The sequence below is a fragment of the Vespula pensylvanica genome, chromosome 18, assembly GCF_014466175.1.
Source record: "Vespula pensylvanica isolate Volc-1 chromosome 18, ASM1446617v1, whole genome shotgun sequence".
NCBI lineage: Eukaryota > Metazoa > Arthropoda > Insecta > Hymenoptera > Vespidae > Vespula > Vespula pensylvanica.
Genome location: NC_057702.1, coordinates 401,414 through 426,842, shown reverse-complemented (window position 1 = coordinate 426,842; position 25,429 = coordinate 401,414). Strand labels below are relative to the sequence as shown.

General features: G+C 34.8%; 1 protein-coding gene across 9 annotated transcripts in view; it reads left to right on the top strand.

The window, feature by feature from the left end:
* Positions 1 to 25,429, top strand: part of LOC122635417 (neural-cadherin) — a 75,825-nt gene that overhangs the window by 38,520 nt on the left and 11,876 nt on the right. Inside the window, exon 1 of one of the 9 annotated variants that reach the window (XM_043825624.1) lies at positions 5,643 to 6,190. The exons of the other annotated variants lie outside the window; for them this stretch is intronic. Within the exon in view, the coding sequence (XP_043681559.1) occupies positions 6,139 to 6,190 (52 nt within the window). The 5' untranslated portion in view covers positions 5,643 to 6,138. Of the gene's footprint in view, positions 1 to 5,642; positions 6,191 to 25,429 lie in introns of those variants that run through there. 9 annotated transcript variants of the gene reach the window in all.

Sequence of the window (25,429 nt, the reverse complement as noted above, 5' to 3'; positions counted from 1 at the left end):
TTCGATAAAAAAATGATTTGTTTATTAACAATTTTTTAATTTAAGTAATTTTACAAGTTAATCGCAATCCAAATTTTTTTTGGTGAAATAAGATGACCTTGGTTCGTAAAAATTTGTTTATAAAAATTGTTTATAAGAAATTGTTTATAACAAATCGTTGATTAATTATTAACAGTAAGTTGAACAAATAGAGAAGATTTTGTCCTTTAAAATGATGTTTGTTTTAAATCTGTGCGACTTTTAGTTTCGGAGATATTCCCATAAAAATGGAAGGCATTTACATTGACCTACTAATCTATATAATTTCATTCATATTGGCTTGGTGACACACTGACCTATATAAATTCCGAGAATTTACGCAACCGTACTATTACTACTACTCGTACTACGAACAGCTGTACTATAGTAATTATGAATGGAAATCTTTCGAAGGCAATATCTTCGGAACGAAAAGTCGTAGAGACTTGAAAAAACCACCGTTTTCAAGCGTAATTTATTCTCTATTTATTTAAACATAGCAATAATATTGTTATAATAAAATCGATTTTGTTAATAATTTTTAAAATTAAATTTTTTTTGTTTTTTTCATGAAAACGACCTAACGATAAAGAAATCATAAAAATGTTCATTATAATTACGTAAATTTGATTTTGTTTATTTACAATAAGATATAAAAGATTTATTAATAATCGCCGATCTACGAAATTGAAAGATCGGAAACTCCAAAGATTTTTCCTTCGTTATAAGTATTGTGGGGCTTACCTTGCACCCGTCTTGTTCTTATTATCGTAGGACTTTTGTAAACAGAGTTTCTCTATATTTTCAAAAAGCATGGAGATATTAAAAATGATAAAAATTATAGCCTCATTTTGTGTAATAATATAACGTAATGGTAAAACGATTACTACGATGATACCGATAATAGGAAGTAGTACTAATTTGAAAAGAATATCGAGTAGAAGTAAACGTTCCACTTATCTCTTTTCTTAACCAAAACACAGAAAATATCGTCGTTTTATCTTTTCTATTCAGATATGCATATATCTTTTATACTATTGCTGATCGAGATTTCTCGAATCGAGAAAAAAAATGATACGCTCGTGCTCGCAGCATCTTCCAATAGGTTTTATCTTAACTATCATCTTAGACATAGAAGTCGCGTATCGAAAGTAAGAACAAAAGAAGGCCGATCATGAGATAGAAGTAAGATAAGAAGGAAGAATTCTCTTGCATTTTCCAAGGAGAAGTAACAAACGGTTTTATCGTCTCGCGTTATCCGAGCTCTCGGTGTTTGGAGTCCCGTAACCAGTGTCCTCGTTTCTTTGGATCGTTCTAATAAAACTAGAGGTTTAGGAATTATGGCGTAACTCCTTTTTACGAGCAGCTGCCTTTAATCCCGCGGAACTCGGCCTCCTTTTCGTTTCTTTTCGTTCCTTCTCATTTATTTTCTTTTCTTTTCTCTTCTTCTCTACGTCTTATTTTTCTTTGTCTTCTTCTTCTTCTTCTTCTTCGAGATGTTGGAAAAATCTACTTCTGACCTCGAGAAGGAAGAAACTCGTACGTCACTGCAAAGGTGTCCCATTCTTTTCCGTCTCGTCTACGTGAGAGAACTCCGAGATGGCCAGTAATATTTTTGGACGGAAAGTATTCTCTCGATCTTCTTATATCTATCGTAACTTGTAATGGAAGGATCGATCGTTTAGGATTAGTCGAAAGAATGTATTAATCCGAAAAATGTATGGACAAACTTTATATCTACCGAAAGAAAAGTGTTGTCCGCTTAATTAAATTATACGTTTACAATTAATCTCAAAGAAGAAAAATTCTTATGAAATTATCTTGAAATAAAACTTTATCTCTCTTTCGAAAATTCTTTCCTTATTAAAAATTCCATTAAAATTATTTTCGAAGAAGAAAAGTTTGTTTTAAATACTTTTGGAATAAAAAGAAAAGTGTTTAAACAGAACGGATATAATTTTTCGGTAGATTTAATAATCGTTGATTTTTTTTTTTTTAAATAACACGAATCATACTACGGTTTCGTGCAAAGTTATTCAATAAGAGTAATACGAGCTTCCTCCCTAGACGCCTATGTTCCAATTTTTGCGTTTGGTTATTCTCTCGGGACGTGGTAAAAATTGAAAAGAAAAAGTGACGCATTGTTGCCTTCAACTAACGTTTACGTATTTAAATTCTTGAAATTTATGAAACGTGCTTAAATTTAACTAGCATTTCTCTCTCTCTCTCTCTCTCCCTCTCTTTATTTTTCATCTACTATGTTTGCGTAATAAATAATAATGAAGAGAAATGAAAAACATTGACGATTCGAGAGTGTATTTTACGAATCGTTCTTTTATTATTTCAACGGCAGTTTTCGAAAAACTACGTTGAAGTCGTAGCAATCTCTCTAGCATGTTTCATTGACTGCCTTTCGAAGGTGCCATAAAAAAAAGAAGCGATACTCTCGATGCTAGGTAAGATCGAAAGGGTATTGCTTCTCAAGTGCTTTTTAGGAGCCCCGTAAGACGAACTTTTTCGACGGATTCTCTCGATTAGTTTCTAGCACCTTCTCGTAGATCGACCCTCTCCAACTTCCAGTTACATTAGTTCGCCGAATAGAACGAGTAAATTTCGATAATTGTTACGAATGGGTAGGTCGATTCCCAAAAGTAACAAGTTCTCTTAAAATTTTCTTCTATAATTAAACCTGACACGTTGTGTTTCTTACGGATCTTAATTCATTGTAATTTTCTACATTGAAAAGAGAGAGGGTGCGATCGTTAAAAAGTGAGAATGAGACCATTCGAGTTAGAATGATATTTAAGAGTAATTAATAATAATGATGCTAATTATAGAAACCCGATAATGGTATAAAAACAATCATAATTTGAGAATTACAAATGATACGGTGATAATAATGATAATAATTGTTATTACAATAGTAGCGTGCGCGGAATGGGAAGTAGTCGAATCGTAGCTAGTAGAGATATTTTCGTACGGTTTTATCATTTCAGTTAACGATGGAAATATTTACGAAGTATCTAAAAAATTTCATCGTTTCCAGTTCGTAGATACATACGAGTGCGTGTCAATCGATTGTCTCTTCTCTTCCTCGTTACATCGCGCCCCGAAATAAGCTTCGAGACAACGTATTTACCCTGAGCTCTCGCTAGCTATCAGGGTATTCTGTTTTCGAAATGAAATCTCTTCGAAGCAAAGTGCAGTAATGGGACGACGCGAACTAAGAAGGGCCAAGAGAAATTCCCGTACGGCCTGACCGAGTAAACTCAAAAATGTTTGCTAAAGTAAATAGAGAAAAAGCATTGGAAATTTGTTCTTCTTTCTTTACTTTCTTGGCACAGTTTGTATATCTGTTTTAGCGAGAAAGAAACTGCATTCTTTCCGATACTGACCATTCGAATTCGTAAATCACCGGATACATTCTTTCTCGTTGTTTCTACAGAATAAATTGAAAAATCTATCTCGTTTTTTGACCTCTCGGAAATTCAGAGCGCGGTAAAAGAAAGTCTATTACTTTTTAAATACCCAAAGGACGTGTTTTGCACATTTTACATTATTTTTCAAAATTTATATTACAATATGTTTGCGCAAGAGAGAGAGAGAGAGAGAGAGAGAGAGAGAAGGAGAGAAAGAAATATAATTTATTTCCATTGGTTTCAAAAACAGTGCGGAAAGCAAGGAGAAAACATTATAAGAGAGTAAGAAACAAATGCAGTCAAAATATGGTACAAAATAATGCACAATAGAGTTTCATGGTAGTGTAGTACTCGTAATAAAATATTAGAATATTATAAGAAATTCAATGATTAATATAGTTTTGGATATTAAAATATCTATATACATATACGTGTAGAGAGAGAGAGAGAGAGAGAGAGAGAGAGAGAGAGAGGGAGGGAGAGGAGAGATGTAAATATAGATGCCGACCAAGAAATTAATTTATGCATTAAAAGTAAGAAGCTAACTAAAAACGCTCTGTGTTGAAGTTATTAAACATTCTCCTTTCACAAAATATGTGCTCGTTTTCTTTTTCTCTTTCAAGTAAGTTCACTCTATGTCACTATTTCTCTCTTCAATGGAATGTTCGAATGAGAACATATTTTCAGAAAATTTCAGAAGAGCTGCGATTAAAATGTATTAAAAGGACTTATTGCCAAGCTTTTGATAATTATCAAGTTATTTGTCGCGTAATAAAAAGAATTCCGTCAAATTAATGTTTCATATATCGCTTTGACTGAAAAATCACGCGCTTTTTTTTTTAACAGTTTTAATAGCATAATTAAAACGATCGGAGAGTATAAAAATATAAAGTTACGTTGTTCTTAGCAAGACAACATCAACGTCATATCGACGAAAGGGTAATGAAGGGTAAGAAAAGGAGAAGGGAAGCTCCTGTCCGAAACGTTTATCGTTCGATGAAGTTTTGACGGTAGATTCGAAAGCATCCGTACGTCGATGACGTCGAGAAGGCCGATCGAGTCGACGAGAGAGTGCTGTCGCGTCGTCCGTGTGGCCGCACCCGCATGCTCCTATCTCGCCAAATAGCTCGAGACATTCATGAAGATAGACAACGGGCCACACTCGCATCCGACATTGTCTCCCAGCATCTTCTCCAGCCTCTCGTCCATCTCGATAGTGCTGGCTTACGTAATAGGACTTGTGCATACAACGCACGACTACATTCTCGCTAACCGCTTTCCCGGTATCGTGTGCGAAGATTAGGTCATCCCACCTCGGACACTTTCTTTCCGAGCAGTTGGCATTTCAGGCCGTGCAATTATAACGAGACGCGTATCAGATCTCTCGATATTTCTATTGGAAGCCTGTTGCTCATACGATATAAATCGAATGTCATTGTTTCATCGAGTTTCTAGGGTAGGAATTATATTACACCGTGTTGCTGCAAAAATGCTGAGAAAGAATGTACTCAACAGAGCTTTACGCAGCTAAGCCGGTTTGAATGTTGCACGCAAAATGCAGGATTACGCGATCGAACATGCGACGAGCTTTCGGATCGTTTCTTCCGTACGATATTTTTTTCCTTTAATCATACCGAACCTTCGGAAAGAAGAAAGAGAGGAGAAGTGTTTCCGATGAAAGAAGACAATAACGACGCAGCTCGTTTAGAAATCAGTCGACGAGTATATCTCGGCGAATATTATAGAGCGTGGGAATAAGAGGAGAAGAAGAGGAGAGGAGAAAACGGATTGGAAGAGATCGTTGGTGAGAGTTCGGCGTCATAGAAATCCGCGGATGGTCCTACAGACCGCATTCCTACGATTCCGCGTTCTGTACGCGGTGACACAGTATATTGACTGAGGGTGGATTGTGCGCCCCGACTGATTTGGCGCGGCTGCGCAAATCTGGGCTCGGGCCGGAGCCCCGCCATCACCACCACTGCTACCACCATCGCTACCACCAACGCGTACGTAGAACGCGCTTAACACCCACCACTCCACCTTCGCCGTCATTCCCCTCTCCCCCTAGCCCTCCCCCCTCTCCCTCTCTTTCCTACTCTCGGAGGAGCGCACGAGCGCGCGCGCGCGCCCACCCACCCGCAGGACGGCGATATACACCGCGATAAAAACATGTCGATGACAGCCGCCGTACTGGACGTACGGATACGTCGCTTCGCTTCGAGATAACGTTGGAACCGCGAGCAGTGAGACGAGTAGAGAAAGAAAGAAAGGGATAATAGACAAACGTATTATTTGTAAGATTGAGACGCCGTGGAAAATAGAGCAGAGAAAAGGAGACTACTACTCGGCGACCAAAGAAGTCGAAGAAGAGGAAGTGGGAAAGGCGCGTGCGGCGCTTCTCGTCTTCCTACTCCGTCTCCTCCTCCTCTTTCTCTCTTTTCCTCTTCTTTCTTCTTCTCCTTGTCCTAGTCCTCGTAGTCTCTCGACTACGAGTCGCTAACTTGGAGGTGGTGCCGCGGTTCCCTACTCCGACCGCCGCTCTTCTACTTTGTGCTTCTAAGTGTTTAATACTTTCGCGTAGTGCGTGAAATCGATCGTTTCAAAGGGTGCGTTCTGTCCGCGATTTTGGATTGATCCTTAGGGAAGCGTCGAAAAGACCAACTTTGTGTGAATCGTTCGTTTATGCGATGAACGTGGTTTAATGGTTGATCCGCTCAAACTCTTCTGGGTTATTACCAACAGCACCTACCTCGGTACGTTTGTTTTTTTCGGATACGTGATCGATCGCGATAGCGGTAATGTGAGAGAAAGAGAGAGAGACAGAGAGAGAGAGAGAGAGAGAAAGAGAGAGAGAGCGAAGTTACGTGCCTGGAATAAATTTACGGAAAGTGATGCGTTTTCGAACTTTCGTCCATTCGACGAACTCCCTAACAGAGCCAATCCTTCGTTCTTAATGCGTTATATATTATGAAGACAAAAATGTTTTTTAAATCGTTTTCTTGCGAGAAACTCTCTCACGAGAAAATTATATTCAATTTTTGTTTTGTTATATATCGAAGCCGTGTTCCCCTGACTTTTCGTCGGCTCAACCGTATTCTAAGAACTTTGATCTCCGACGATACCTACTCGCGAACGAAAAGATCGATTCTTGAGACATTGCTGGGTATAAAAGTTTTAATGGTCTTGTCGTTTCCCGCGATAAGCTTCCTTCGCTCTTTGATCGTTTCTTGTTAAACTTAGATCCTTATGTATCTAGAATTAGAAGCTATACGTGCGAACATGATCATAATTTTGCGCGCGAAACCCGGTGAGAAAAATTGAGTTCTTCGTTCTCTGTTCTTTGTCCTCTGTTCTCGTCGGAAGATACGCGCTTATTATTATTTATTTCTCAATACGTTTAGATAGAAACGCGTCGCAGAATCTTCGAGTAAGTTGCCGCATCAGTCCGAAAAGAAAACTGATTAGTAATTTTGCCGTATTTCAAATATGCCGAAGAATATTAACAAGGAAATATATTAAGTTTATCGATTTTAATTAAATAACGCTTTATTAACAAAGAAAGAGAAAAATCCTTTCTTTGATATAAAAAAAAGAATATAAAACGAAGAGAAGTTTCGTTAGATTTAACGTATTCGAGCGAGTTCATGAGATGCAGAAGGTGAGAGAACAAAAATATGTATCTACATATATGTAAATAGGTGTAGATATAAGGAGAGAAGCATATACGAGCTAACCTCTCGTAATATCGCGAAGTGGACGTTGCGTCCGAGACTAGAAACGGAGGAAAGCTTTGAATGGGCGGATCTGCATATTGCGAATGCACTTGTGGAAAATTGACTTTATACGATTACGCATCTCCTCATCGTTCTATTCGGTCTAATCTCTTTACGAAGAGAACCTAATTCTGCTCATTCCACGTTCAAAATTCTTTATATGACGAGTAGCTATTAAAAGAAAAAAAAAAAAGAAAAAAAAAAGAAAAAGAGAGAAATCTATTTTTTTTCTCTTGCCCTCTTTCACGAAGTACCAATTGTAACGATAATAGCCAAAAAAGCTTTCGTGATTCTTCAAAAGAATTTTATGATTCCTAGTTAATGAAATTTTTGTGACGAACTCTGAGAGTACATCAAAGTCATGGATGTGGAACGATTGTGTTACTCGAGATTTTTCTCTGCGAGAGCTTTTTGGAGTTTGACGATATTCGAATACGCGTATGTATTGCTCGATAAGCTTGAAAATATATTGAATTCTCTATCCGTCGGCTATACGTCGAATGGAAAAATAGAACACGTTTTTATCACCGTCGTCAAGCGGAGTGTGGTGGGACACAAGATGATGGACTGTTTCTCCGATGTTTTTACAAGCTAATCTTCCTCTCTCTCTCTCTCTCTCCTTCTTTTTCTCTCTGCATTCCATATTCATTTTTATTAAATATGTAAACGCTATTTATGCGCAATGGTAACTGAAAACTCCTGTCTATTTGTACAGGCTTATAAAATATATTTCGAGAATGGAGAACGAGTAGATAGTAAGAAAATATCGATATTTGTTCACTCTTTGAACGCAAATTTTCTAGGAAAAAGAAAAAGGAAAAAGACGAAAAAGAGAGGGCGTTTTCTCTTTGAGCTGACGCGACAAAAATCGTCCATTTCGGAGTTTTCCCGCGCGCTTTCGATGCAGCTAATATATCACGTAACTCGTTTCGTCAGTCTTACAAGTGCAATGTATATTTGTACTTTGCAAAATTACTTGCGAATTTTTAGCCGAGTCGGTAAAAATTTCAATGATTGTGGTACGGTTATGAGAGAGTTGCTAAAGTCTTTTCACTTGAGATATTTTATATTTGATACGATTTTTATTAATGGTCCAGTTCATACTGGACCATTCTTCCAAATCGTACTCGAATATATCAATTTTTTAGGCTGCACATTTCCTTGAAAGGAGTAAATTTGTTAGAATAAGAAGAAGAAGATATTTTTGAGAAATGGAATGAGCCAAAAGTGGTTAGCTATCAAAATCGCTTTCTATTCGTCATCAGTTTCAATAAAATTGAAATCGAATTTTGTCGAACGAGCGAAACGTCGAAACTTGGCGCAAAACCACGCGAATGGCTCGCAAGGGATTACCGTCGGAAACAAAAGTATTGCTTTACAAATCCAGCCTTCGTTGCCGACGCGTGTTGCATGCGATAAATTCAAAGTGTTTTTTTTTTTGTTTTATTTATCTGTGTACATCCAATGAGATGCATTAATGGTACCTGCTGGAAATACCCCTTCCACTATTCAAATCTCTTCTGTTACACCTCTATTTCTATCTTATATTTTACATGTGCAATATTCACATGTGTTGAGCTCGTACTGTTTGCGTCACGTTATACCCTTTTCATTATAGAAATCCCTTTTATTCATCGGAAATAAAAAACGAAAAGAAAAATAATACTCAGACACGGCCATCGTGTTTTTCACAAAGTTGAACGTGAAAGGACAGAGAATTTCAAGAAAGAATTTTCTAATCCGAGAAACGAGAATGACCCAAGGAAAAAGTCGTTTTTACTCGGGAAAATAGAAGGACGAAAAAGAGAGAGACAGTAGTGATATACGCGTGACCAAGCTGTCGGATCCTTTTCAAGTAACTAAATAACCGTCTAAGGAATTCGTTCGTGTGGTTAAGATAAATGCACTCTTGTGTGCGTACTGTACTTGTTTGTTTGTGTAACAAGCGTATTTTATTATTTAATCCCCTTAAATTCTTCCGGATTATAGCACTTATGCCGTGGAATTCTCGTTTGGCAGTTTTCTCTCCCTCTCTCTCTCTCTCTCTCTCTCTTTCTCTTTCCGTAGAGAAAACATTCACGTTAATTAGCATTCACATCCGCGTTCCTCGTATCTGTCTGGTCCATACTCGTTTCTACGCATACCTGAGTCTGAACGCGACTCTCGGGCATTTCTTACCTTGCATTTTTTTCTTTTTTAGATCCTTACACTTTTGTTAGATTGAAAACGTCGGAGACAAGTAATTCATGTAAAAGCAAGCTAATTTTCTAAATCTTCGATTTAACATGTTCGTTAACACGTTCATTTTTTCTTTTATTATTATTTATTGTATTTTCATTAATTAAAATCAGATGTAAATGAAAGAAGACGCGAGTATGGTGTAGTGGACATTAATATTCAAAACTGTAATTTACATATCTGTATTTTATGATAATCAAACTTTCCTTTCATTTTAAAAAATAACAATTTCGCAATTGTAAATATTTTGTAGAATTTAAAAATCATCAACGTATTAAATGCTATAAATTCGATGATTCAAAGTACGGTATGACATAAAATAGTATGTAGGCTTTCAAGAAAAAGAAAGGAGGGAAAAAGGAAGAAAGGGAAGTTAAAGTCGTGAAAAACGTACATCTTAGCATGTCGCTTGCTGGAGGAAAGGACGACCTAGATTTTTGAAAAATTACTATCTTTATCCGCATGAGTGCTAAAGCTTCTATATATAGATATGTGTGTGGCTCATATATATACATATATATCATGGACGATTCTAAACGATATAAAAGTGGTGCGTGCTTAAACAGAAGGTTCTCTCGCATTTAATTATTTCTAGTATTTACCCATATACAAATTTCCTTTCGTGATTTTTATCTTCACCACAGGATGATAATCGTGTTTACGTTCTCAGAAACGTCGTGAAACGTCGTAAGCTAAAAAAAAAGTAGTATGTTAATACCAACAACGAAATACGATGGTGCAGATTTTTTTTCTAACTTTTGTTGTCCGCTATGAAAATGACAACTTGATTAATTTTTATTTTTATCTTTTTCGAACGAGCTTTCTCTTTAATCGTCTTATACTTTCGGCATTATTTTTTCTTGTTAAATAGAAAAAACACAAAAGATTCATCTCATTTTTATTTTTATTACATCACGCAGCTTCGCTTCTATAGTTTATTTAAAGATATTCGCACTTTGTGAACGACTACGAATTTTATAAATTTTTTTGTACTTACATATTTTAGTAGTGTTCGTAAAAAATTAATCATCCAAATTTCAAGACGATCCATTTAGCAGTTTAGATACATACGAGAGTAGACGCATACACCTATTTACATTTTTATGTAGGATTTATTATAAAAAGATCAAAAAGAAAAGTTTTTATGTGTACAAAATAATATGATTGTGTAATCTTTTTCTTTCAAAGATTTGCTCGTTGGAGAATAACTTTTAAATAATTTTTTTTTCGTAAAATAAACAATATTGATTCATTAGTTTTTCAATTTTGACATATCCTTTGTCAGTGAAAGAGAACAATGTGAACAATAATATACAATAACAACAATGATTATATTTTTATCAAAGAAAATAAAGTTGAGAATAAAAGAGTATATTGTACAGAGAACAAAATTTGTCCGAGTTGAAAAATGGTGGTATGGCATATTTAGCTTACGATTAGGAAATCCTATATTATATGGGACCAGTTTCTCGATATTGCCATGAATTTTTCTCTCTATCTTTATCTCTACTTCTCTCTCTCTCTCTCTCTCTCTCTCTCTCTCTCTCTCTCTCTCTCTCTCATACACACTCTGGCTCGTCATATCGTATTAAATGGAACGATAACGTGTGCCAAACAAATAGAGCGCGCATTTTATACGGGCGTTTCTACAGGGTGATATCAAAACATCGTATACGCGTAAATCTATATATCCCATTTATTTCTCTTTTATGTTTTCTATTTTTCGACGTAATATCGTTGTTAGAACATAGAAAGCGATTTGCCATTTCTACTACGTTTAGTTTTATATCAAAATTAAAAAGGAAAAACAAAATATCGAAAGAAGAAATTTGTTTGAAATAATAAAAAAAAAAAAAAAAAAACAAAGAAAAGTAAAAAGAAACACGAAACTCGAACCATTCTTTTTCAACGATCGTCGGGCCTGTTATTCCTAGGACAAATAAGGTAATGGACGTTCGGGAAACAAAGATTCAAAAAAAGGATATTGCGTTGGAGGAAATAAAGAGAACAAGAAAAGAGCGTTGGTTCCGTATTCGCGTTTTAACGCTATATCGAGGACTTAATGATGCGTAGTCGGGTAATCACGGATGTTTCTTGCTTCTCGAGAGGAAGAAGCACAAAAAATTTCTCTACGAAACGTTCGCCGATATTCGAGTCGATCTTTTCTATTCTTTTCTTTTTCTTTCATTTGCCTGCATCATTAAAGTTTTCTTTATCGCATCGTGCAAAAATCGATGAACTCCGAAATACTTGATAAAAAAAGAAAAGAAAAGAAAAATTAAATCGACCTTTCGATCCTCGATCTTATCGGTTTGCCAAAATTTATTAAATTTGTCCAGATGCTTTTTTTTCGAGCTTCTATAATGTGACTTGAAAGTCACACTTTTTATTTATATCGACGTATAAGAAAAATCCTAAAAAATCATAAGTAATTTAATGAAAAGGATGTATGAAAAATGATCGTACGTAAACACATTTTATAAGTTACGAAAAGAGAAAAAAATATTGAAATGACATCACTGATAACACGAAAGCAAATTTAATTAATAAATATATTTTTCATGGTAAAAGTTAAAAAGCTGGCAGCTGAATGTTAAAAAGTTTGTAATTCCTGGCATCGAGATTTTCTATCAAGCAACGATAAAACAAGACTTTTCGATTGCTTATTTTCGACGAATCCTCTTGAGGCCTCGATAGTTCGATAATGGATATACGGAGAGAAGATGCTTATCGTGAGTCGTAGATTCGACCTGAAAATGCTCTATCGAGACTCGTTTTCTTTCGCTATTAATCAATCCAGAACGTCGATACGAAATACCAGATAAATCGTTCGGACGTTGTCGTCGGTTTTTTCTCTACCCTCTTTTGCTCCTCTTCTTCGACGTCCTTGTCATGAAATGGGGGTGGTTATCGTAACAGAAATTGGTTGTATCAATTGAACGGTGAACGACGCTGAAAAATCGCTTTAAAATTACATTTAATGATCGGAATCCGACACGAAACTACTACGTTCTCGTTACAACGATGTTATTATCCTGATCGATTTTGTAACAGAATGCAATGATCGAATCATTTCGCATCAAATGTTATCTAATATTCTCTGGATAACGTTTGTCGAATCAAAAATATAATACAGATCGTATTTAACGCAATACTACGAATGAATACCAAAGTCGAACCTCCATCCATCCGTTATTGACAATTTTTCTGTAAAAACTTGTAGTGAGAAAAAAATTTTTTCGCGCTAATATTTTCCACAGACGTGTTCTAGAGATATATCAGTATATTTTATCGCAAACGAGATGGAACTTGAAAGAATATAAAAGTAGATGGTAGAGTGTAGAATTAAATAAAACGTAAAAAGAAAAAGATTCATGAGAGAGATAAGAATCAGAATTTTCTTTGCGCGTTAAATCGAATATAGCGAGCGATAAAAAACGTTGAGACTATAGAGATCTTGTGAGGTAAGAAAAAGTTATAAAAAAGGGAGAGAGAGAGAGAGAGAGAGAGAGAGAAGGGAATCGCAAGCGATTACGTTTAACGGCGTTAATGAATTAGTCACAGTATGGCTTCTTGTCCGACGAACGAACAGTTTCCCAACTTCCAAGATCACGAGCTTCCGACGGTAGACGATGCCCTTTAGCGATGACGCAGATTTTTCTGATTTTCTTAACACCTTTCAACTTTCCTTTTTTCTTTTTTTACTCTTGCCTGTTCTCATCGTTCGCTAAGAATATCGAATAAATTCTATAAAGATGTGCCGCTTATAAAGATATGCTTATCATAAAGTCGAGCTTTCTGTAATAATTTAAACGGTGAATTTAATCGTACGTCGTAGTACGTAAGATATTTTTATAATAAATATTTTCTAATAAGTATTCTGCGATCTAGGCCTGAACTGCGAATATTCAATTATATTTTTTTTTTTTTTTTTATTACTGATTATGACGATGGAGTAAGGGAATAAAGACACGTAGATAAAAAGATTGACATAAAATATGTTAACGTTCTCACAAATACATTAGCTAATCGAATTAATCTTTTTTGAACACTTTCCTTGTGCTATTGATAAAAATTGTACAAGTGCATTAATCTTGCTAATCTTGTGTTTTACTATATCCATTCATAAATTTACTGCTTTTAAAGTTACTTTAATCTTGTGTTATTTTATAAAAAGATTTTTTGGAAGAAAAAGTTGCCCATGTAATAAAAAGTATCTTAAACCTCAAACCATAATAATTTTCAATATTAACTTAACGTAAAAGTTTTCACTAAATAGAATACATAAATATAACATAATATAAAAGACTGTTCGACGTTAAAAGGATACATGTATACGAAACTTTTCTCCCTCCGAGTAAATATTATATATTTCATAAGTTTTAAAAGAGTGATACAGAAATGAAAGAAGATATTTTAAGATAATATTCAATGAGATGATTCGATAAAGTCTCGATTGCCATATATAGAATCGATCGTTCGATGTTAAGGAGATACGTATATGAAAGTTTTTCGTGTAAATTATTCAGCGAAAAGTCGATAGAAGGGAACGATACAACGGAAAACGATCCCTTGAAAATCAGATTATCTTCTACTCGGCTCTAGTCGGAAAACTGAAGTTTAGGCGTGAAGTTGACCTCGAACGACCTCGATAATATGACCCCATCAGCAGAGTTCCCTCCAACATCGAAATTTCGTAGCTCTTCTCTTCAGATTTTGAATTTGGTAGTTCGTCTTGGCTAAAAGTAGACAAACGACGTGCCGGTATATGCTGGCGCCGAGAATTTTCCAAGAGACGCCCTCAATGCTCTCTTTCTCTCTATACCTCTTTAGCTCTCTTGGGAAACTCGCATGGCCTCTCCCGAGCAATATGGCGCTCCCATTTCACAGCGGTTCCTATTAATGACCTCGTTCGAGCGACAAGTGCTTTCGATTACGCTTGCGAATTGCCACGAGGATCTTAACTTCCGGGAAATTACCCAGCTCTTTCCCTTTTACTTTAACTTCGTCACTCCTACTCCTCCGGTTGTTTCTAACCGCGAATCAACAAAGACAATCATTATATAATTTATAATATATACATACATTATATAATCGTACTGAAAAATAATTAATTAACGTCATCGATCTTTCGTACGAGTATCGTACGAGCAAAAAAATAATTAATGCATTCGCATCCGTTCCATTCTCACGACGTTTTCACGACGTCCTCGTCGAGTCTCGTCGTACAGTCGTTTTTGCCTGGGCATCGTTACGGAATAACATATTGATGGTTCATTAATCAAGTATTAGCATACGATGAATAAATTCATAACTTGGAGGAGAGAATATAGAAGCTTACGTTGTTCGATTCGAATTTTGTTGATTTTTTATTCGGGCTACAATTTTACTCGTGGATTCTTTTTTTTTTTTTTTTTCGTTCATCGTCTAATCATTTCCACTTTACTCAATAATGTCAATAGCAACTTGTTCTATGATCAAGAAGAAGAGCAAAGTTCGCTGTGATTTCTTTTGACAAGCTCGACGTTTAATTTGTCGAATTATCTTTGCGAAAGATGGAAAAAGCGAGAGAGAGAGAGAGAGAGAGAGATAACACGAAACATCCATTATTTCTATGGATGTATTAAGTAATAGAATAATTGGATTCATTTCTTAACGCGAAGTGTTCGTCTTGTACTTCAATTGCTACTAAATTAATCCTTTTAACCCTTTTTGCAAGTGAAGTCTCACGATTATGATATCAAAAGGAAATTTTTGTAATACTTGCAAGAAGTTATGGTATCTTCTAGGGAATATAATACCTTGTCGATCTTACGTACGTTCGAATCGTATAGAACTTTTGACTTTTTTATTTTTGGACGAATATATACAAGATTCTAAAAGTTTTGATCTCTCTTTTTTTTCGGTGAACGTTGGAAGAAGAGTTAACATTGGAAAGAGGATTTCCTGCGTTTCATTTGAATCTCATCTTTCGGATTAAAATCCCAAAATCGTTTCGATCTCAACGTACGGCTGATCGATCGAATATGCAACTGAAAGCAAATCAAGTTTTGTCGGCTATTGCGTCGAGAGCGAGTTTTGTAACGAGCAAACGGAGAGAGGAAAGAGGAAAAGCGAGAGAGATTTGTTACGAGCGTGGATCGTTTAGCGACAGAAAACTGGTTCGACTGTTATTTTTTGAAACTCGGAAGGATCGTTCTTCGTCATGAGTAATCGAATTAGTCATATAATCATTCTTTCGTATAAATCTAACTGTGTTCTATTTCCTTATCTCTTGTTCGCGTACATCTCTCTCTCTCTCTCTCTCTCTATCTCGCTCTCGCTCTCGCTCTGCATGTTTTATTTAAAGTAAAATAAAACTTATATTTGTAAAGTGATTGCACACAGTTTTGTGCGTCACTCAAAGACAAAACGTTCGAAGCTGGTTGAGGACTAAGTAAAGGAAAAGTAATTAAACCTGCTACTTCGATAAACAAACCTGTGATGGAAAAATGGAAAAATAAATAAATAAATAAATAAATAAATAAATAAATAAATAAATAAAGCGAATAGAAAAACGCGTGATGGTATATAATTCCATTTTCCGAATCAATTCACAGTGTTATACGCGAAACGAAGAGAAGTCACTCTAGTGTTTCAGAGAAAAAGAGAAGCTCTCTTTTTTCCCCATCTCTCGAAATTATTTTGGCAAGCTTTCAAGAGTGGCAACGAAGGGAGGGTAGACGAGAGGGCAGAGTGAAGAGCATAGCTGTGCGTCGCGCCAAACCAAATTGGAATTACATGAGAGCCGCGAACATTGGCGGGAAAATACACGAATGGAATATCGAATGCGTGATATTTCGTGAATTCCCCACGGAATATCCACATCTTAGTTTTGGATAGGACGCAGCTTCATGAATACGCAAATTTAACGAGTCATCTAACTCACCTAATCACACTTACTCGATTTCACCAGCATTTTTGTTATCCTCGAAAATGTAAGATCTCTGTTTCGTAAGAACAGCACGAGTCTTTTCCTCGTGGATTTTATCTACTGGAAGATGGATACTTATGGATAAGTTTGAGTAATTCTATATCTCATTTTAGGCGACACACTCGAATAATTCTCAATGCGGTGTGACCGTTGAGAATTCTGATTTGCTTTAAGGACGACTACGGACCTCGAGAGAAACGCGCTATTTTATACTCCCTCATAAAAACGTTATAATAAGAGCACATACCTACACATAAGAAATCTATAGTAGATATATTTGAAGGTAAATCGTTTCTTTCGTTCTTTTTTGTTTAAAGAAAGAGATTGAAGATATCATCGGGTTAAAAAGATTTACTGCTTCCAGCAAAGTAGTATCCTCGAAAGTGAAAAGTTCGTAGGCTTCGTGACCGGTTAGTTCTTGCAAGCGACGGATACAAATGATTCACTTGGAGCAAAAGAAATCTTTAAAGAAAGAGAAACAATGAAGATGGCTCGAAAAGAAAAATAGCAAGGCTAGTTAACGGCCACGGATAAGTTTCGAAGAATAACGCGTTGGTAATCTTTTTCGTCTCGATTCGACTCAAACTTTTTCTACTAGAGAAGTTAAACTTTTGTGGTTCACGCTTACACACGTTAGAATAGTTAATGAGTTTTTCCTCAAAGTTTATCTTCCAAGGGAGGATTTTTACGGTGCTTTTATAACAAATTACTGACACGAATATTTGAGAAAGTAGGTGGATGTTAAAATTCGATGGGTATTGCAGAAACTAACTAATCCTCCGATAAAACTTGATTTCTGCCCTTTTTACTTTTTCTTGAGAAAAGAAAGAAGAATGTTATTATGACAGAAGCAATGCACTTAGTCGTCGAATTTCCTCGAGGATTCTTTGAAATTCTCGACTTACAAACAATCCTTTATTCTTTCTCTTTGAAACGAACGAATTAAAAAGGAAGGAAACATGAAAAATTATCGGAAGGTATTTTTTATAGAAAGAAAACGCGCAGTATTTTCTGAGTAAATAAACTAACGCAAGTACAAAGCTCCTCGTCATACGCGAGAAACGAGAGTATCGTAATTCCAGGGAAAATGATTATCCGCTTGCCGTAATTATTCTAGGCAAATGCCATCGCAGATTAGTTACGGTGCGTTTACACTGTCGCCTGTAGAAGAGTAGCAGGCGCGATTAAACGTAGCGAACAAGCGATAAATCACGGCCGCACCATCCTGATATTTTTCTCGATTAACCGTAACCCGTTGGTCCACGTACCGATCGAGTCTACTTCTTCTTCATTCTCTTTCACTCCCTCTTTTTCACTCGAATTCGTTCTTTCCAGATCTCTAATTGCATTCCACTTCTGATGCGAAAAGAGAAAACACAATTACGAGAATTAGGTCGGCCATAGCAACGTTTATTCGTCGAAGGATTAATGTCGAGCTCTTTTTTCTCTCACTCTTTCTTTCTCTTTTTTCCTCTTTTCATATCATAATCCGTAAACTCATAATCCTGAGATCAAAGAATGTTCTCTTTATTATTTTCGAAAAAATTCAAGAGGATGATAATAAAGTTTATTATGTCAAAGAGTGAAAAATTTGTAAATATTAATTGGAAGTACAAATAAAGTATATGTATCGAGATAAGAAAATAACTAATGAAAGTAGCGATACGATACGGACAAAGAGAGAGAGAGAGAGAGAGAGAGAGAGAGAGAGAGAGAGAGAGAATAAAATTTATTTTATCAGGATGAAAACACTGCGGGTATAAATTGATATTAATATCAAATATGAAGTACAGTCAGTAATACAAAATATAAAGTTACAAATATTTCAAAATGTCGTAGAATATAACAAAATAATAAAGGTAGAAAAAGAATGATATGTGTTATATCAAAATATAAAATTAACGTGTCTAAATATCACAAAGTATCGTAATATATATTATCTATTTGTAATAATGAAAAAAAAATATATAAAGAGGAAAAAATGTATATAAAGAGAAAGAAAACAGGGAGAAATAATTAATATTCTAGGAGAAAATGCCATAAGTTTCCAAGCTATTGAACCACAGTGAGAACGGCCGAGAAGTACGTTTAAAATTCCAGATCGGTCGGGTTAAAAACTTTGCTCGTAAGATCGAAAGTGACGGTAGAGCAGCTCGGCAATTTGTCGTTTTCGAGACACGGTCGACTTTTCGTCGCCACCACTACCACGATCCTTTTTCGTGTGTATGCATCTTTCTCTCTTTCTCTATTTTCCCTTCGTTACCATTTTAACGATGGACCGTTAATAGCTTCACGCTAACATCGACGCACTTTTACTATATTCTGATTTATTCGTTCGTTGGGCCATATTTAAGCGGCGTTAAATACGCTGGCGTTTCGCCAGACCTCCCATATCATAGTTTTAACCCTTCCTCGCTCTCGTTTACCCTCTCACTAAAAATCCCTATTAACTGATTCATAACGTTGCTGATAATAATTTTCAATCGAATAAGTTAAATATACGAGGTTTATGTTCGATACTTGGTTTATCCTTGTGAAACGATAATAACGATTTTTCCATTTCTCTCTCTCTCTCTTTTTCTATTTTAAATATCATAGACAATTTTCTAAACTCGTATGTAAAGTTAATTTCTAGATGGAATATGTACAAATGCGCACTATGATAGATTGAAATAGCTACGAATGTGAAAAGCGAAAGAAAATACTTTACTTTACGTCTATTACTTGAATTTGCGAGAGGTAAAAGTCATAGGATCTGCAGTCTATTTAAGAGATCCTTTTAAATTAATAGCAGCTTATCTCTAAAATAAATTAAGTCCAGATATTACGTTTAAAGAGAATCATTAATTTAGAAATATAATTTATTTTGTGATGTTAAAAAAACACACTGTCCATAATAGTAACTGTTTCATTACGATAAATTTCATAGTTTGTACAAACATGTGTCGTATATAACGGTAAAAACGCAATTTCAATTTTGATGCTTATTTCTAATGTTATTTTTTCGCTTTACACTTTCGAATATTCTTAATGAGAAATTATCTTATTAAATTCCTTATCGATATATCGCTTTTAATGATCATAATATTTTATTATATAATACATACGTAGTTCTGGTAACTACGATTTAAAGGTCTTTGTTAGATACAGGGTATAAATATAAACATCGAACAAGCGAGTTGTAAATTGTCTTTTTTTTGTTGTTGTTTTTTCGGTATAGCTGTAAGTACGTAGCTCTCGCGAACATATGAGTCATACTCGATCATTTCGAGTACAGATACCACGGAGTAAGCACGGTCCTGGATTATTTTATACTTTGGTGAGTTTATTAGACGTTTTAATTAATATTTCTGATAATCATTGCAGTTTATACACATTAGAACCGATGCAGTCATAGTATTTGTAGCGAGAGAAAATGGATCAATCGCGTGGAAAATGAAAAGCTATGAAACAACGCTTATTTCGTATCGTCAGGCATGTAAAGTAAAACAAATATTCCATCGCGTTACGTATAACGAATTATAAACACGAACATTTTGTAAAAAACATTTAACCAATACGCAGGAAGGAACCGTTAAAGCGTTTCTATAGTACTCGTTTCAATAGGCAGGTATATATTACGATAACAAAACAACGTAACAATGACCGTAATCATCGTACATATTCTAGTCGAGCAAAATTGTTATTTGCACGAGAACGATCGTGTAACGAACTGGAATCGAGGTACAGAAATGGTCTTTTTCGATTCTCATAAATAGCCGTTCTGTTTTATCCTCCATTAATATCGTTTTTTTTTTCATTTATTCGAATTATGGATAAAGCATTAGCTCGATTCCGATGTAATGGATTAATCGTATATTTTTAGAAAACTCGATGAATATTTCTGGTTAATTCTTTATGAACGATCACGTGATAAATATGGTATTGGGTTGTTCTCAAAATTTCGCATATTTTTATGAAGATCAATGGGTAATATTTTTATGTAAACAACATTTTATTCGGTAATATATGCACCATTTTGATCAATGACCCTTTGCCATCTCTTGGAAAACTACTGAATATGGATTTCATTGTCACTCATTTTCAAAATCAGGCCAATCAAACGAAATTCAACAACATTAATTGGTTTTCGTTTTACTACACATCTGTGCTGAAATATCAACTTTTAGAATATGCATTAAGTCTACCGTAAAGTTATATTCGTTCAGCGTATAATTATTTTTTTCATGAAGCTTTATTTTGTTAAATCATTTTTAAATTAATTGGACAGAATCTGTTTAAATCAATATTTATTATCGGAAAAATGCAAAAATATTGCATCAAGAATATAAATACGAACGAACATTAAGATATCTATAATACTCAAATTTTTGTTTTCACGAGAACGTTTCTCACGATTTTTGAACGATGATATAACATGATCTTTTACCTGCTTTCTATCTCTTTCACGTTTTCTAGCAAACAATTATTATTCGTAGAGCTTCGATTCGAGCAAAGACGACAGGAGATTATAACGGATGCAGGAGGAAAATTAATTTTGGTCTTTCATCGTTGAAAGTCCAAAAGGGGGAGAGAGAGAGAGAGAGAGAGAGAGAGAGAGAGAGAGAGAGAGAGAGAGAGAGAGAGAGAGTGAGTGAGTGAGTGAGTGAGTGAGTGAGTGAGTAGTGTGATGCTCCCTCGGTGAACTTCTCGATAGCAAGTAATTCACAGCACGTGCTGCACTGCATTTGAGGAAATTGCTACGAACTTGCTCTCTCTCTCTCTCTCTCTCTCTCTCTCTCTCTCTCTCTCTCTCTCTCTTTATCTATCCCTTCTCGTCCTTTGAACAGTCGAATCTCAAGGCAACCCACAACTCTGCTCGATTCTGCTCATTTCTGTTCGTGGTGCTTTATAAAATGACTTTCGCGAACAAGTAGACTGCCATTGATTTTATAAGATAGTGTAAGGTGATTTCCTTTTTATTATCTTTTTTTTATTTTTCTGTTTATCGAAAATACGCAATTTTTATTTTTTTAATATCATATTTTTTATATAACTATATAGTATGAAAATGATAAAATTATCATCTCCTTTTCTCTTTTACATCACACATTTTCGCAATTCTTTAAAAGTCACGATCTTCTTAGAATTTTGATCCTACATGACTTTGAAAGAGCTGCATAGAAATCAGTGTTCAAAAACGTTTTCTTATGAAAATCTCCAAAGTATATATAAGGAATAAAGCTGAAAGAAAAGCACTTTTTTCGAGCTTGGAAGCAGACTGCTTACATTATCGCCGTACATAGGACGGGATAAAGTTAGCTCGCATGTTTAGCGCTGTCTCGTTGCTTTATTCGCGCATATATTACGACGAAATTTATTACCTTCGAGATTTAGCACGAGACGAATGAGATAGATAAAGATATAGGAAGAGAAGAAGAGAGAGAGAGGGAGAGAGAGAATTAACTCAAGGATGTGTATATTACAGACAGGAATATAATCGAAATATTTTCAACGAGATCATAAGCATGTCAATTGTAGTCATTAATCGTTTACAATGAGATTCAAAAATTTTGCATTTCAAATAGGATTTCAGCATCAACACGATTCACCTATTTTCCCTCCCCTCCCCTCTCTCTCTCTTTCTCTGTCATATTTTTCACCCATCCAGTATCATATTTTTTATCCAGTTCAATCTTTTTACATTTCATTTTGTAATGAAATATTTCTCTTGTTACGCAAGCTCGATAGCTATAATATTTACAAGGTGCGCACAACGTTAACGGCAATGGAGGAAGAAGGGATTCAGTGTATAAAATCGATTCCACGAATCTGCATGAAGAGGAGATTGAACGGATATCGCGTTGGCATTATTCATGGCTGTGTTAGCTACGAACTTATTATTTCGAAAAATGTAGTATTCTTCTCGTTCATAGCACGAGCGGCCAATCGACAAAGGATATTATTTTGCTCGTCACGTATAGCGAGTTAGTTCAAACCTCTCGTACGATTCGCACGGATCTCTCTTTTTCTCCTCTCTTTCTCTATCTCTTTCTCTCTCCATGTAAAAAGCAATTTTGCAAATTAGCAATAAATTCACATTAGTGAATCGAATGAAATTTCTCTTGAAATTTCTTTAATTATAATGTGGGTCAGTTAACGATTTTAAATACATATATATATATATATATATATATATATATATATATATAGATATAGTAGATATAATGTTGTATAACATGGTGTATTTTAAATTGTTAACTCCCTGGCATTATTAAATGAAAAATAAAGGTGTTTCTGTGTTATTCCATTCTTTCATGTATATATGTATATGTAATATATATATATGTGTGTGTATTTTTTAATTATTTTTTTGCTCGCATAGTACTTTATATCATTCTTTTATAATCAAAGAATTTGTTTAAACCTGACCGTGTTCGCGGTCTATTTATTTAAAAATGATAGATGGATAATTCGTCCGATTATTTTTTCAATATTCCAATAAACCAAGAAAAACTATGTAATGTTTATAAAGGTTCACATCCAGCTATAACAAAGCTTATCGAATATTTTTTTATGTTTGAGTTTATTTTTTGCATTTTTTCTATAATATTACAGATCTGAAATATATGAGAATCGAAGTTAATATCATAAATCGTATAAATATTAATTTTGACAAATCCCTATTATAGAAGAAACATGTGATTAAAAGAAATCTCTTGCAATATATTAATATGCTGATATACATGCCTCTTGAAAGAAATTAGAAACATTTTATTGAAATGTTATAAATTAATTAGTTCGTATCTAAAGATTAATGTTTGTAAATTATATAATTTTCCATTTAGACAGGAGAAAAAGACTTAGAGAGAGTTATGTAACACAGACTTAGAAGAATTCTTTTTTTTTTTTTTTTCGAAATCGTATAGAAATCGATCGTAAGAGCTCGAGTTATTTTTTCTAAACCGAGAATATAGAGAAACGAAGAGAGAAAATAGGCAGGAGGGTGGCAAAAGATCAACCGTGGGCCGTGGCCGTCCTTAACGGATAACGAGCGGTTCTGCTTACGTTGAAAGAGCAAAGAGCAGGGACGATAGTAGTTGAAGGAGAGAAGGAGTGGTAAAGAGGAGGTCGTATTTTGAAAACCAATCGGGTGTTACAGGGTGCGGCCAAGAAGCGAATGCTCTCTCCACGTCGCTGACAGGGGGATCGGTGAGGGGTCGGTGAGAGGGTGGGGGCTTCATCGATTTCTTACCCCGTGGCCTAGTAACGCGTTTCGTACATCCGCTGTACAGTCATTGGGTGTAGCCCCGGCACGTTTTCGCGGCTTCACTCGAAGAAAACAGGGTGTGAACGTGACTAGGATCATTTTTTAGCAATTTTAGATCATTCTACGATGCTTTGAAATATTTACGATAGAAATAAAGATTTCTTTCTAACGTAGGAAATAGATTTTAAGTACTTGATACAATCGTTTGATTATATATATTTATCGGAGCTTGCATAATTCTTCAGTCGCTTTTTTAATTTTATTAGTTCATGTTCGAAGTTTATTATTTCCTAGGTATAATCGTAGGAGTTCCAACGGGATATAATACATTTTTAGATACGATAAAACATTGGATTATATAGAGGCTTACAAATTGGTATAAAAATGATTTTAAATAATATCTTGCTTTGGATTGCACTGGGAGCGGCCTGGTTACGAGCACTTGTCAATCAATTCGTTTAGTTTCGTCCACCGAACAAACGCAATATACATAGGTAGCTATGTAAATATATATGTATGAACACCTGCGACCGTAAATGGCACATGGGTAGGTATTTCCTCTCTATCCGATAAAATTTTGCATACTATAATACAGCCGATCATATTCTACAGCGAACGATATTAGTATGTGTCAATTTTTGTATATATTGAAGATACAACGTTCAGTGATGTCAATTTTCTCGTTACTATGGCTATCCGTAAAAGAAATTTGTTCAGATACTCGATTCAGATAGACATATGTAGAACAATAAACAATCGATTTTTAAAAAATACAAAAATTCGGCTGAATTGTATAGGATCCAACATTCTTATAAAATTAATGATGAAATAAAATATAAAATAAAATTCGTACGAGCGAAGGTGAAACAATTTGCCAATTTAACTCGATTCGTAGGCCTAACTTTTTCTTCGATCGAAAAGGATAAAACTTTTTTAGAGGATAACAAAAAAAATCGTTCGTTTCTTTGTTTTTTAATAAATAGATCATTCGTTTTGATTCGTTAAACGTTTGAAAAAAACATAAAGTAAAAAGTAAAGTTAAAAAATCGATACAGAATAAATCTATTTGTTGCTCGACTAAATCGTAAATTAATTATTAGCTCGGAATGAAAGTAGGCCGAGAGGAAAAGTAAAGAAGAGAAAAAAGATACGAAGGAACAGGTTTGTCATGACAGAAGCAGAAAAAAGGAGCCCACGAGAGAGTCGTTCGTGGCAGGAAAGTAATTACCGTGCTGTAGTCTTCATAGCATAATTAATACTCGGACTAACAAGGAATATTCGTGAAGTGGTCGTCTTTGATTTTGATGGAGCTTTACATCGATAGAGTGGATGAAAATAAGAGAAATTCGTGTCCTCTTATCCGTAATAATTTAATTTTAAGAAAATATTACATCTACAAATGTTCATTTATTATCCTATTCGTTCCGTAGATATAAATTTTATTGTATTAATGTAGATTTTAAGTATTTTATTGAAACTCTTGAAAATTGTTTATAAGAAATTGGTAAATAATTGTTTAATATCGCGAAAAAATACATAAACATTGTTTCGTTAAGATCGTCCTTTAGATATGTACTGAAAAATTGTTTATAACGTATTATTTATAACAAATTATTAAACATTTTTGTTTAAAGATATTGTGCAAAGATATACGAACATTTGCTCTTTAAAATTATCCTTTAAATATGTTCTGAAATATTTGTTCATAACAAATTGTTTATAACAAATTATTTATTTATAACAAATTGTTAAATAATTA